At 52.4% G+C, this 13,127-nt stretch overlaps 1 protein-coding gene across 1 annotated transcript in view; it reads right to left on the reverse strand.

Annotated features, from left to right (window-relative positions):
* Positions 1-13,127, reverse strand: part of GUCY1B1 (guanylate cyclase 1 soluble subunit beta 1) — a 25,063-nt gene that overhangs the window by 10,045 nt on the left and 1,891 nt on the right. The window contains exons 2-5 of the mRNA XM_014582403.2: positions 11,792-11,910; positions 2,972-3,169; positions 1,969-2,199; positions 822-938 (exon numbers count right to left, since the gene is read on the reverse strand). Coding sequence (XP_014437889.1) covers positions 822-938; positions 1,969-2,199; positions 2,972-3,169; positions 11,792-11,884 — 639 coding nt within the window. The 5' untranslated portion in view covers positions 11,885-11,910. The remainder of the gene's footprint in view (positions 1-821; positions 939-1,968; positions 2,200-2,971; positions 3,170-11,791; positions 11,911-13,127) is intronic.

Raw genomic sequence — 13,127 nt, forward strand, 5'->3', positions numbered from 1 at the left:
GCGGGGCCCCCCCGGGCCCGGCCGCTCCCCTGCGCCTGGCAGCAGGTCCTCAGGCCTCATCCCGCAAAGCTGGAGCAGTCTGTGTGCCAGGCGTGGCGAGCGGTGGGTGTGGGCCTCCCGGGGGCGCAGGGAGGGCGGGGCCAGCTCCCCAAAGGCGAGGGCCAGCAGGGGTTTTGTCCACACAGTGGTCCACCTCCATGCGGCACGGTCTGCCTCCCGACTCCAGGACACACCCCCTAAACTACGAGATTCTGAGCACGAGCCCGGCCTCTGGTCCAGCCCCCGGGGAGCAGCTGGAAGCGGCCGTTCCAGGTTCAGCTCCTGTGTGGGGGCACGTGGGAAATGGGGGAGCTGAGATGCCCCAAGTCGGGGAGCCCCCTCTGCTCTCTCGGGCCCGGGACAGAACTACGGGATTTGGACGCTGCCCCAGGGCCAGCTGAACGGACATTTTCTCTTTTATTTCCCACAAAATGGCTCCAGGAATACTAGAAGATCTAGGGGAGAGTAGGGTGACACCTTGGGCGAAGTTTTTAGAAAACACATCTCAGGGATTTGTTCTGTTCCCACAGCAAGGCTGTCTGCAGGCAGGGAGCGGGAGGGGCTGGCCTGTCCCAGGAAGCGGCTGTCCCACAGACCTGGCCTGCGACTCACTGCTAGCTCTGATGGCGGAGCTCCAGGGCACTGCGGGCAGGCCAGAAACCAGCGAGGCTGCTCCAAGGTTGGCCTCCCTCAGGGCCCACCCTCATTGGCTGTGCCTTCTTGCTCCCCACGCCCCAACGGCCCTGATGCGGACGCCAAGGCCAGCCCGTGAGGACAGTTACCTTGCTTCTCAGCACGAACACGGTGTTGATGTGGGACAGGATCCCGTGGAAGCTGATGTCGATGTGGGGACGGACCAGCGAGAAGACGGACAGAAGGCTGCAGGTCCCCGGCTGGAGCTGGGACGCAGCAGAGGAGCGTGTCAGCAGGCGCTGGGACCCGCGGTGCAGTAAACCGGCCCGGTCGTGTAATGGGGAATCACCGTTTTCCCTCAGGGACCTGCCCTCCAAGTGGACTCAGACCTTACTCTCAGCCCCGTGACTGAGGGGACGCCGTGCATGCATGAACACAGAGCCTGGCAAGGAGGCAGGTGACCAAGTACCAAGGGCCAGGCAGGCGCCCCGGGAAGGCGGGCATGCACCTGCTACCTGCAGGGCGCTGTGATTCCACAGCCCGAGTGAGGCAGGGGCACCTGGAGCCCGCTCGCCCTCTCCAAGCTGTCAGACAGTCACTGTCACTCCCGTGGCTGCCCACTGGGGCCAGGCCCACGCCAGGCATCCACACACTCACCACGCTCACGTCAGAGAACGGGGTCTGCCCCAGGGAGGGGCGGGCAGCGCAGGAGCCCAGGGGGCGAGGAATGCATCCAGCCAGGTGCCCACACTGGCCCCTGGGCTAGTTCTGACCAGCAGGCTCCCGAGTTACAGGCAATAGACCCTTGGCCCATGCCAGGAGCATGGAGGAGGGAGAGCCGACACGGGTGCATCCCAAGGTCAGGCCACCGAGGGCAGAGCCGCACCCAGCCGCCGTCCTTGTGCGCTCAGAGACCCCACCATAACCTCAGTCCTACCCCGTTTTCCATTTTCAATCCCTCCTTTTCCCTAAAAATGTCAACAGTTGGTTTTGAAACCCATTCTCAGGTAGCAGATGCCCAATGACTATTTAGTCAATGAATTAAATAAGTAAACACTGACTTAGAAAGTTCCCGCTTTCTCATCAAAGCAAGGACAGTATTCCACTGGGTATTCCTGTAGTCTCTGTGACGAAAACAGGACAACCGTCCCTGTCCCAGGGAGACTCAGCGAGTGCAAGGCCAGCCCAGCCCAGCTGCGTGCTCCCCGACCGGGGTCATGGGTCGCGGCATGCATAGCCATGCGCAGCGGCATCCACGGGTCGACCCAGGCCCGGGGAGGGGTGCGACTGCCTTACCTGGGGGAGTACTCTGTAAATGGCGTTGCCGCACTGCGTGACGACCAGGTCCCGGTCAAAGATGATGTGAAAAGGAAACGCTTTGCAGAAGGTGTGTGGGCTGATGCGTGACTCCTGGGTACCGTTTTCTTCAAACCTGTCAAGGTCTTCATAAAAATCCTCTTCTTTTGACTCTTTCTCTTCGATTAAAAACTGAGTGTGGTCACATTCTTCATTTCTTTGCTGAATTACCTTTGTCAAAAGGGGAAATGGTGTTCGAAACTGGGGTGCGTTTCAGTTTATTTAAAGCAAACGCCATAAAAACAGTGCTAAGGCTATGTCTGGAGGGCTGATTACTAAACTTTAATGGGTAGATGCAGATCCCATACGGGCGTAACACAGGGAGCACTTCCGGACAGCAGTGTGTGGAGTTTAAGACTGGCGAATGACTCTCAGTAAAATGGCGCACCGGGGGCCGATCCCCCGGAACCCGCGAAGGTTTGAGCCCCAGACCTGGCAGCTTGCTTCTCACTTTCCTTTCTCTTTGTCTCTCTCTGGTGAGTGTGTATGCCCTATAGCAAATTAAAAAATAATACTAATATTTTTTAAAAAGAGTATGTAGCATCAATAACAGCATAATTTTTAAACTTCTAGACACGGCTTCTTCACCAAAGGAACTTGATTAAAAAAAACAAAACTCATATCACAAATGAGACATTCCAACTGCATTTGGGGCAGGCGGCAAATTCCACCGAGAAGCAGAGATTGCAGCGTCACTTCTAATTTTAGCTCCTGGAATCTGACCACCCACATCGGGGTGCTCTGCAGCTGGAGCCCACTCAGCACAGCACGTACCCACTTCCCAGGGTGAGCGCTGCGGGAGGAGGGCGGCTTCTTCCCTGCCTCTCACCACGTCTAAGGAGAGACCTGCTTCCCCCTGAGCACTCCCTCGACAGCGCACCCCAGGCTGACGGAGGAGGCTGCGGGCATCCTGCTGGGTGCAGGGGCCGAGGCCGGGGACTACCTTCATGTCTATCTCGGTGCCGTGGATCTGCTGGGCGACGGTCTTGATGATCCCGATGACGATGTCCTGCAGCCCCTCCCTCTCCGAGTAGTAGTGCAGGATGAGGCCCCTGCCCTTCTCCGCGTCCGTGCACCGGAAGGACGGCGCTCGCATGCCAGGGTAGATGGTGGCCAGGTGGTCGTGCAGGGCATCGAGGTTCTGCCAGGGAGAGCAGCGTGTGAGCGTGGGCGGTTCCAACCCATGGAGGTGGGCTTCAGTCCGGCAAGCCCAGTGTGAGGCCGAGGGCCGAGAAGCGTCACGCAGACCCTCCTGCCCTGCCTCACGGAGAGGCCTGTGGGCAAGCCTGAGTGGAGCTGAGGCAGCAAGTGGAGACGTCACGTGGGGCTCTTAACAGCCGTGGGTGTCGAGGACGGATAAGCAGGGATGTGAGGAAGGGCCTGCGGCAGGAAGAACAGCCCCGTGGAGCAAAGGCACGGTCCTCGTGAGAGCTTGAGGGAAACATAGATGCTTACTGGGGCGGGGACGCCCACATGGCCACACATGCCCCTCTGACTGTGCGGCCCCCTGAAACCCAGCTTTTAATTCCAGAAACCACGCCAGCACCAGAAGCATACAAAATATAAGCACGCCATCTTGGAACTGAAGACACGCCTCAGAAACAAAGCAGGTGGGGCACCCCGCTCACCTGTGAAGTAGCATTCTGTGGGCTGAAGCCTCGAGAACCAGCACTGGCCAGAACCAGCTCCCCCTCGCAGCTCACCTCATCTAGAACGCCACCTTAACCAGCACCTTGTGCCAGGCACCGTCCATAACTCCTCCGTGAAAAGATGATCAGAAGTGGTTTAAACTGCACTCTACTCAGTCCAACGTGGTGTTCCAGGTAACACTTGGATCACAATGCGCATGTGTGCATGTGAGTGCATGTGCATGCTGCACAGTTCACACAGGACATGCACAGACACGGCACGGTACAGGAATGGAGCGCGGGCTGACCGGCACCAGGCAGGCTTGGTTTGAATCTCAGCCGTGCCCTTCTGCAGTACTGTGGACAGCTCACCCAACTTCCCGAAAGCCCCATTTCTCCCGACAAGGTGGAGGCAGCGGATCCCCCAGAGCGCCGAGCACACTGGGCGTGGCAGGAGGGCAATGGGGCCTGGAGTTACCCAGCCCGCAGCTGGCAGTGGCTGGAGCCTGCTGCGTGCACAAGAGCTGAGCGTGATGGCTGCGGGGCCACAGAGACAGGGCTGCAAGCCTGCTTCCCAGAAACTCAGGAGGCTAAAGCAGGAGAGTTGCCGGTTCGAAGCCAGCCTGGCTACAAGGTGAGCCTGTCTCTGAGAAAGCCCATGCCCCGGCCCTTGCCCCTGTGGCCGTGTGCAGGGGTGATGGTGGGTGTGCAGGGGTGCCCAGGGAGCTAGGCCAGAGCTGGAAACACCACCCTGGATGCCCCAGGGACTGCCACAGCCTGCCTACTGTAAGAACAGAGGCTAATGGTTAAAAATCACTTTTCATCTGAGTGCATTTACATTGCTAATAAATGTGCACCTTCACATTTAGACCACAACTGTTCACAGCATCATAGGGCCACAGAAGAGCTTCTTGGACGTGTGACAAAGTCTCAGTCCCATGCATGCTCAGACTGTCCGAGCACAGCTGCAGCCCAGAGTTCTAGGGCAGACTCCAACCACAGCGGACAGGTTCATATCTAGATGCAGCTTCGGGAGCAGGTACAGAAAAGAAGAGCTGAGGGACAGCTGGGAACTACATGGACGAGCCCGCAGAAGGTCCGCGAGGCCAGCCCCGTGGTCTGGTGCCTGAGGCAGTGGGCTCCCACGGACGACCCTGCAGTTCTGGTCAGGGCCCTGCCAGTGCATGTGCACCCAGAACCTTGAAAGGAGGGAGAGAGGGAGAAGAGGGTTACGGTGTGGCCACGCCCACAGGCATGTTTTTGTCTCCCCCTCTGTCTCTGTCCCTCTCGTATATGAAAAAAAAGTTCTGTCCAGAAAAATGGAATTAATGCATAAATTTGTTTTGATGCAAAAAGGTTTGAAGCTCACAGCCAGATTCTCCCTGGTGCACTGGGACGCGTGCCTTGCAGCACAAGCAGGTTCCCAGAAAACAGTGGCATAGCCCTTAAGGTGCTTCGCTCACCCTTGTAGCTTTCCACAATTAAGAAAGCAAGGAAGAGGTGGTGAGCAGTCCGTGAGCTTGCCCTGAGGTGCCCAAGGTGCCGGAGTCGGTACCACTGCTAGATGCTCTAATGCTATTTCTTTTTTCTACAAGCAAAACGAGCAGCCTTCTCCACTCGGGATTCCACCCAGTCACCAAGAACTTACTTTCCATAGAAGAAAAGTTAGTTCTGGCCCTCTGGGAAATGGCCCATTTAGATCCAGATTTACTGCACACCATAGACTCAGGAAACAAAGACAATTTTTTTGGAGAGGTTTTTGCTATAGAGTGCGTGCACTCACCAGAACGACAGAGAAAGACAGAAAGTGAGAAATCACCCCCCCATGGGGGATGGCCATGCCACAATCCCTTTCCCTCCATTCTTGGGTATGCACGCACACGTGCCTGGCTTGAGTTTAAGCCACTAGGTCTAAGACTGAAACAGTGGTCAGTTACATGGGAGTCCAGCAACATAGCCATTACATCAACTTCTGGTCCCAACAATTTATTTTCCTTGGAGAAATACTTTAAAGTTCCATATTTTAAAGATCTCAGAATGCTACAGAGTGAAGGGAAATTTTCTTTTTGAACTGTGCATGCCCAAAATAAGCTCATACATAATTTCAGAGACAAACTCTCCGGTAATCAACTCCTCAATGCCCCCAGGACATCTCATTACAAATCCCTAGGTCAGGTCACCTGTGTGTGCCCGAGATGTGGGTCAGCCAAAACAGGGCAGACCATGGATGAAGACCATGGGGGTGCAGCCTTTCCCTCTCTCTCTGCCTGTCTCCCTCTCTTTCTCTCATGAAAAAAATAAACATAAAAAAAATCCTAGATGATCCGCAGAAATGGGTACGATATAACCTCGCTTTGAAAGTTTTAAAGGAGGGTGGGTTTGGTCTGCAAGCTTTACTCTGCTGAGCCGTGACCAGAGTGTAGATCTGCAGGGACCTGAGCGTCCGCCAGGTAAGCTCCGCGAACACTGGCTAGGAAGGGGCCAGCACGGCACCCCTTGCCCTCGACCCCTCACTCCTGAAAAGGAGCCAGGCCGACACTGTCCAACGCGAATCTTGCCAGTTAAAACATTTTGCTAAGTTTTATGAGAAATAAGCCATTTTAGGCATTTGAAGATGAAACACTTAAACAAATATGACCTAAATAATGTGGAAAGCCAGAGCACAGATAACAGAAGCGCCAAAGTAAACAGCACACTGGTGAGAAAGGGCGTGCACAAGTCACCCTGAGCAAGCTTCCCTCCTCTCCTTCTCAGAGAGAGCCCCCTTCTGGGAAAGCTCGGGCACCGGCCTAAAGAACAGTGAGCCAGCTCGCCGGTGGTTGAAGGAGCAGGACCTCACATGGCTGACCACGGTTCGAATCCTGCCCCGGCGGTTGAGAGATAGGCTGGGTGCAGTGGTGCCCAAGATGCCAGTGGGATGAAGAGGTGGAGAAGATGGGGCTGAGGCAGACCAGCCCCTGCCTCTCGCTCTCTGGCAAGCGCATGCACCCTCTGGCAATTAAAAACAACACATGAGAATAGTTTTAGCATACATATATTTTTCATAAGTATCCTCTTAAGAGAAATTTTATTTCAGTTTTTTTTTAGTGTTTTGTGTTTTTTTTGTTTTTTGTTTGTTTGTTTTTGTTTTTTGCTTTTTGTTTTTTGTTTTTGTCTTTGCTGTAGGGCACATGGCTCACCAGGGAGAGAGAAATCACCCCCTGGGGGACAGACACACCACGATCCCTCCATCTTCTCTTGGGATTGTGGGCATGCATGCACATGTGTCCCGTGTGCTTTCTAAGCCATAAGTCCAGGGTTCAAACGACTTAGTAAAGTAAGACCCATTCACCCAACCTCAACTTGCTGAATCACACCACTTGCTGAATCTCAAGAGAAATATTTTAATTAAGAAAGTAAAATAATAAAATAAACTTGTGTGAAATATTTGACAACTTCTGCCACTTTTCTATGAAACGTTTTTTCCTTTATCCCTGACATAGCATGTGTGCATGGTGTGTGTACACATGAGAGAGGGAGGAAGGCCCCATGGGTCTGACTATGCTGCAGCAATTCCCTCCCCACTTCCCTGTCCCCCGGGTCCTGTGCACATACATGTGCTTGGCCTAGGCACATACGTATGCTCATTCTACTGCCCCCGAGCCAGGGCTGGCCCCAGCTGGCCCCATGGGGTGTGGCTTCCTCTTTTTCCTTTCCTTTTTTTTAATCTAGAAGGCATGTGTGCAGGCATGAGGGGGAGAGGACCCCATGGGACTGTGTTCCCTCCAGGTCCCCACCCCATCTGGCTCCTAGGCACGGAAGCCAGCAGGGCTGGACCTGACCCTGGGTGAGCCCAGGGGCATCTGTCCTCCTCTGCTAAGGGTTTAACTCTGTGCTAACCTCGACTGCTCTTACCCCCCAAACCCAGCCTACATCATACTGCAGTTGGCAAAAAGTATTTTGTAAAACCACCCAAATACATACCAGTCATCTAAAGGAAAACTGCAGGAGGAGCAGATGGCGTAATAGCTACATCACAGGACTCCCACATAGTCAGCCACTGTTCAAGTCCCAGACCCAGTGGCTTAAAACTCACGCCAGGCCCGTGTGCATGTGTGTCCGAGATCCCAAGAGGAGAATGGAGAAGAGTCTGTGGTGTGGCCATCCCCCTGGGGGTGATTTCTCACTTTCTGTCTCTTTCTGGTGAGCACACGTGTCTTATAGAAAAAAATCTCTTTAAAAAAAAGAAAAAAAAAAACTGCTACAATTCTAAAATACTCAATTTCCTTCACAAGTTTGTTTTTCTGTTTTTTGGGGTTTTTTAAATCCCATCTGTCAATTTTAAAATTGTGAGTTATAGAAATTGGCATTTGGGATCCTGAGAAAACGGTTCTTTTTGAAACACAAATGTTAAAAATGAAGTGAGTAGTGCATTTTTTCTAAGAAAAGTAAACAATTTAGGGAAGTATTAGGATTTTACATCTGTTCAGGAAAATCCCCAAATTTCCCAAAATAACCCTTTACAGAAACATTTACAAATGAGGTCAGTCTCAGCCCAGATCACTCCTGGAGGGCCGGCCAGAGCACAGTGCTGCATTTTATGAGCCAAAATCTGGAACTCACATGAACTGAAGAAAACCCCTCCATGGTCCGCACAGACGACAAGGAGCTCAGAAACACGGGCATGAGCTAGGGAGGGGCTGGAACCCACAGGTCGAGCCACTGAGCCATCCTCACCAACAGCGGGAGACTCTCACACGGACTCTCCACTGCGGCCCCACGGCACTCTGAACAAGCGTGACCTCACCAACCTGCCTGCATACAACTGCATTTCTGCCCCTTATCCTTCCAAAGTCGCCCTGGTAGCCTTTGATAACATGATCTACCCCAACCGTAAACCTGCCGCGAGCTTCGGGACATGCCATGCAGCAAGGACACGATACGCTGACCACGAACCCGTCCTCGGAGACGCGTGTGGTCTTGCGGAACCCGGGTTCTCACGTCTGACTCCCCATCCAAATGCCTCCAGACATGCTGTCACGGACACGCAGGTGAACACAGGACGCACCCAGCACTGCCCAGTGATCCACCCCCAGCTTCTGGGAAGACAGTCCCTGGGCCCGTCCTCCAGGTCCTGGTCCTGGACCAGTCAGTAAGCCCCACAGCAGGCAGGAGCCTGGCAAGCAGGCGCCACACTGTGGGCCCTTGGCCCTGCCGCCTGCCCTGCCAGGACCACAGAGCACCCAAAATCTCTTGGCGCTGCCACCTTCCCTGCCGGGAGCACAGAGCACCCGGAGCCCCTCGGTGCTGCCGCCTGCCCTGCCAGGAGCACAGAGCACCCAGAGCCACTCGGTGCACCCCCTGTGGGCCTCTCCTGCCTGTGCTTGTATCTCCAGAGGGGTGCTGTGGGGACAGTGGTTTCAGGAGCTCTTGCCTAAGAGGCTTTGACATGTCCCTCTGCCACTTGCCACTGGTCAGAAACCCCTGAGGCCAGCCTCGACAGGAGGCAGAGGGTCTCAGCCACAGTTCGACCCTGGACACAGTTACACCGGTGCGCACAGATGCGGTACCTCCGTAAAGGAACCGCCCAGCCTACCCCGTGTCTGCACAAACAACAAATACCCATTCATTACAATGGGACTTCTGTGCGTGCATGGCACAGCTGTGGGCACAGGTGTGAAGAGGTTCATGCTCCCTCCAGCAAGCAGGAAGGGTGACACAGCACACTACAGTGCTGGGGAGATGCAAGCCGTGAACACGAGAGGGGCTGGCCGGGGGCCTGGGGGCACAGGAGCCAGAGCCCATGGGCCCACACCATTAGAATCCCTGCCTGGCAGCTCGAGAGCCATGCCAGATACGCCGAGTCTGGCTGGCAGGATTGCAGTGTGATCACGGACCATTTCTGCTCTCTCCGGTGAGTGTGCGCACCATAGCAACTTTTACAGGGAGAGAGGGAGGGAGGGACAGAGATCTGGGGCAGGAGAGGCAGGAGTCTTCGAAACTGCTTTCAGATGAGGCTCAGCCCACCTACTGCTTAGGGAAGGGTTGACGTCAACCCCAAGAAATGCTTCAGTATTCCGTGCAAGGAGAATGTCATTTTTTTTATGTGCGAGCTAGGATCTTAAAATAATTTATGAGAATCGGTGGCTTTATTTTATAGTCACTTTTACAGAAAAATGTCCATTTAATTTCTATGTAACTAGCCTAATTATAACATGTATGTCTACTTTGAAGAAAAGGAGGGGTTTTTTTTCTTTTTTTTAATTTGCCAAAGGGTGTATGTACTCCCCAGAGACAGGAAGACAGAGAGTGGAAAAGTGAAAGCACCTCCATGGGGCATGGTCACACCCCAATCCTCTCTCCTCTTTCTCTAGCCTCTTCATATTTGGGGTACACATGCACACACACACACATACATACATGTCCAGTATGTTTTCAAGTTGCCAGGGACAGGACTTGAACCATGCAGTCGGTCATGTGGGTTCTGGCTCCCTTAATCCCTAGGCCATGGAGCCAGCCTTTAAAAAGACATATTTCAGCATTTTCAATTCAATATGCAATTTCAAAACCAGAGTGAAAATGAAACCTGGTCAAATATGTTTGATACTGACGAAAATGTGACACCATCTAACCTTGCAGTTTCCTCACTGTTCATACGCTCGCACCAAAAGAAAAATGAAATAAAGTTCTCTGTCATTCCAAGACATGGCAACTACATTTACCATATACCCCAATATATCCAAAATATGATCCTCTCAACACAGGCAGTGTCCCTGCGCTGTCCCACTGAGACCAACCGTGCATTCCACAGTGACACGCCTCATCATGCCTCGTCACATAGTGCCCGTGTGTTTGCACAGAGCGGCCGGGGCCACACACACATAGCAGGCTGATGGGCACTGCCCCGAGCCTGTCGCCCACATGCCAGCAGGTGGCAAGCTGGTGAGACACCCGATACACTTCGTTGTGTAGACATGACCACTGAGAGGTTAGGATTAGGATGGAGCAACTGAAAGTTGAAACTTCGCAGGTGCAGGGACAGTAGCCAACAGAAGAAACGCAATTTGTCTTCAAAAACTCAGAATCCACAAATACTTTAAGTATCAAACTGTAGCCGTTTAAAATGACCTGTTCAGACTCCACCTGTCAGCTGTCACTCAGGTATCCCCGGCAGCTGCCCGGCAGGACCCAGTGGGTCCCTCTGACATCGGTAGTTCAGCACGTCCAGGACAGGAGACTGCAAACCGGCTTCCACCTTGACTTAATGCTGGTTTAAGTTTACAAGAAACTGTCACTGTGTAAGCAGCTGGCGTGTTGATTAAACACTGCAGTCCTCACTCCAGCCAATAAGTCAACAGCATGGTTTACATTCTCTCGGAACTGGGCTTCGGTTCGGCCGGACGCTGACATCTCCAGCAGACCACATGTGGCAGGCACGCAGAAGCAGCCTTGCAAAGACCCACCTGGGGCTCACAAAGAGGGACTCCAAATGCCAGAGCTTAAAATAGCACAATCAGCCCGGAATCGCCTTGCCAAACCGTCATTTAGTGATGGAAGCTTGTAAGGTAAGGGTGGCAAGCATCCAGGGCCCCAAGACAAAGCCCTCTCCCGACATTCTCCTCCCTGAAACTGACTTTCGAAGGCTCCCTGAGCCCCAGCCTAAGGGGGAGGCAACACGTGACCCATGGTGACAGTGATGGTGACATTGTCGTCCTGGTGCGAGAACACCGGTGTTGGGCCCTGGTTCTCATGCAGGGAGTTCTGGACCGAACGCTGTGAATACAGAGCACTTCACAAAACTCGAAGTGTTTTCCAAGTAGGGAGTTCGTCCACACTGGATGTCTAAACCCGCAGCACTGCCATGCAGCCGTCAATAAGAGAATAAACAAGATGGGAAGACGTGAAGCGGCAGCAGACCTTGCAGAGCTTGTCAAAGAACATTAGTTTACAGCCTGACAGTCAGACAGCAGACGTCAAAGAAACAACACGGAGCTAGAACGTATTCAAGACCCTGCAACGGCTACGATGTTTTGGAACTGGGAAAAGGCTGCCATGAAGCAAGACAGTCAGGCCCTGCCGGACGGGCAGGGTATTGCAGAGCCCGTACTGAAGGACCGGGAACCCCGGGTCCAGCCACGGGACCCTGGAATTCTCACCTGCAGAAATTCTCTGACGTTGGATCCCAGGACACGCAGGATGGTGTCATAGCCAGATTCTTGACAAAAGACGAAAAACATCTTCCCGAACATCTGGAGAATTTCCCCAGCATTGAGATCTATTTTACAGGTTTGAGAGGAAAAGCAAAACCAAATTAGAGGAATATTATGCATGAGAAGAAAAAGGATAATTATATGCTAAGATGAATTAAAACGCCCTATGTTTTGTGCAGCACGGGTAATGGTTCTGGCCAGGACCATATGGCGACAACAGAGACCAGACATCAGCATGTTAGCGGTGTCAGTCCTCCCACAACAGGCTCCTCAGTTGTGAGCTTTTTCAAAGCACATAATCAATGTGTTATTCATTTCTTATGAAAAATAGAGAGGGCTTATTTAAATAGTCAGGAATGTATGTGCCCTAATACATTCATACAAAACAATTTTTGTAACAGTTTTTATATTTAATACATAATATTAATCCAATTACATGTAATATGTATCCTAATATCATGTCTTTTATTCAATCATTATTTTCTAAAATTTTACATTTTTTCTTTAATTTTTCTACACCAACTTTAACTGTCATCTCAGTCAACATATGGACTCAACCATGTATTCAGCTAACCCTTTCTCATGGAAAACACTGGCTTTTCCATGTGCTGATATGAGATTTCTAACACGAAGACACACACATTCTCTCACTGCCCTCGGGTGCACGTGCTCGCAGAGAGGAGACCGAGAGAGAGGTCAGAAATCACCCCCAGGAGGATGGCCATGCTACTACCTCTCCTCCTAGGACTTTGGAATACATACAAATTTCACGTAAAGACATAGTAATTTCTCTAGAAAAGAAATCCCAAAGGGTTTAAACACTTTTTTGTAAAACACTTTTTTTTTTTTTTAATTTTTGCCAGAGGGTACTGTGAGCTCACCAGAGAGAGAAACAGAAAGGGAAAAGGAGGAGGCCCCGCTCACAGGGAATGGCTATGCCTCAATGCCTCTCCTCCATGTCTTACTTTTTTGTGTTTCTTGGCATGCACATATATGCACCTAGCTTGTTCCCCAAGTCAGAGGGTTCAGGGCTTGAACCATGCAGTCAGCCATGCGGGATTCAGATACCTCAACCATGCCACAGGCTCGGCTCTGAACACTTTTTAAAGAGACTTTGACGATGAAAAAATCCTTCTTCAAAAAAGTTTTCTCAATTTACCATCAGCTTAAAAATGCATATGTGGGAACAGCAGGTGGTGAGGTGGTGAAGGCGCTGGACTGCCACCTGGCCAACCACAGTTCAAGCCCTGGGCCTAGAGGCTTTTTTTCTCCTCACTCTCTC

The sequence above is a fragment of the Tupaia chinensis genome, unplaced genomic scaffold (genome assembly GCF_000334495.1).
Source record: "Tupaia chinensis unplaced genomic scaffold, TupChi_1.0 Scaffold143591_1, whole genome shotgun sequence".
NCBI classification, from domain to species: domain Eukaryota; kingdom Metazoa; phylum Chordata; class Mammalia; order Scandentia; family Tupaiidae; genus Tupaia; species Tupaia belangeri.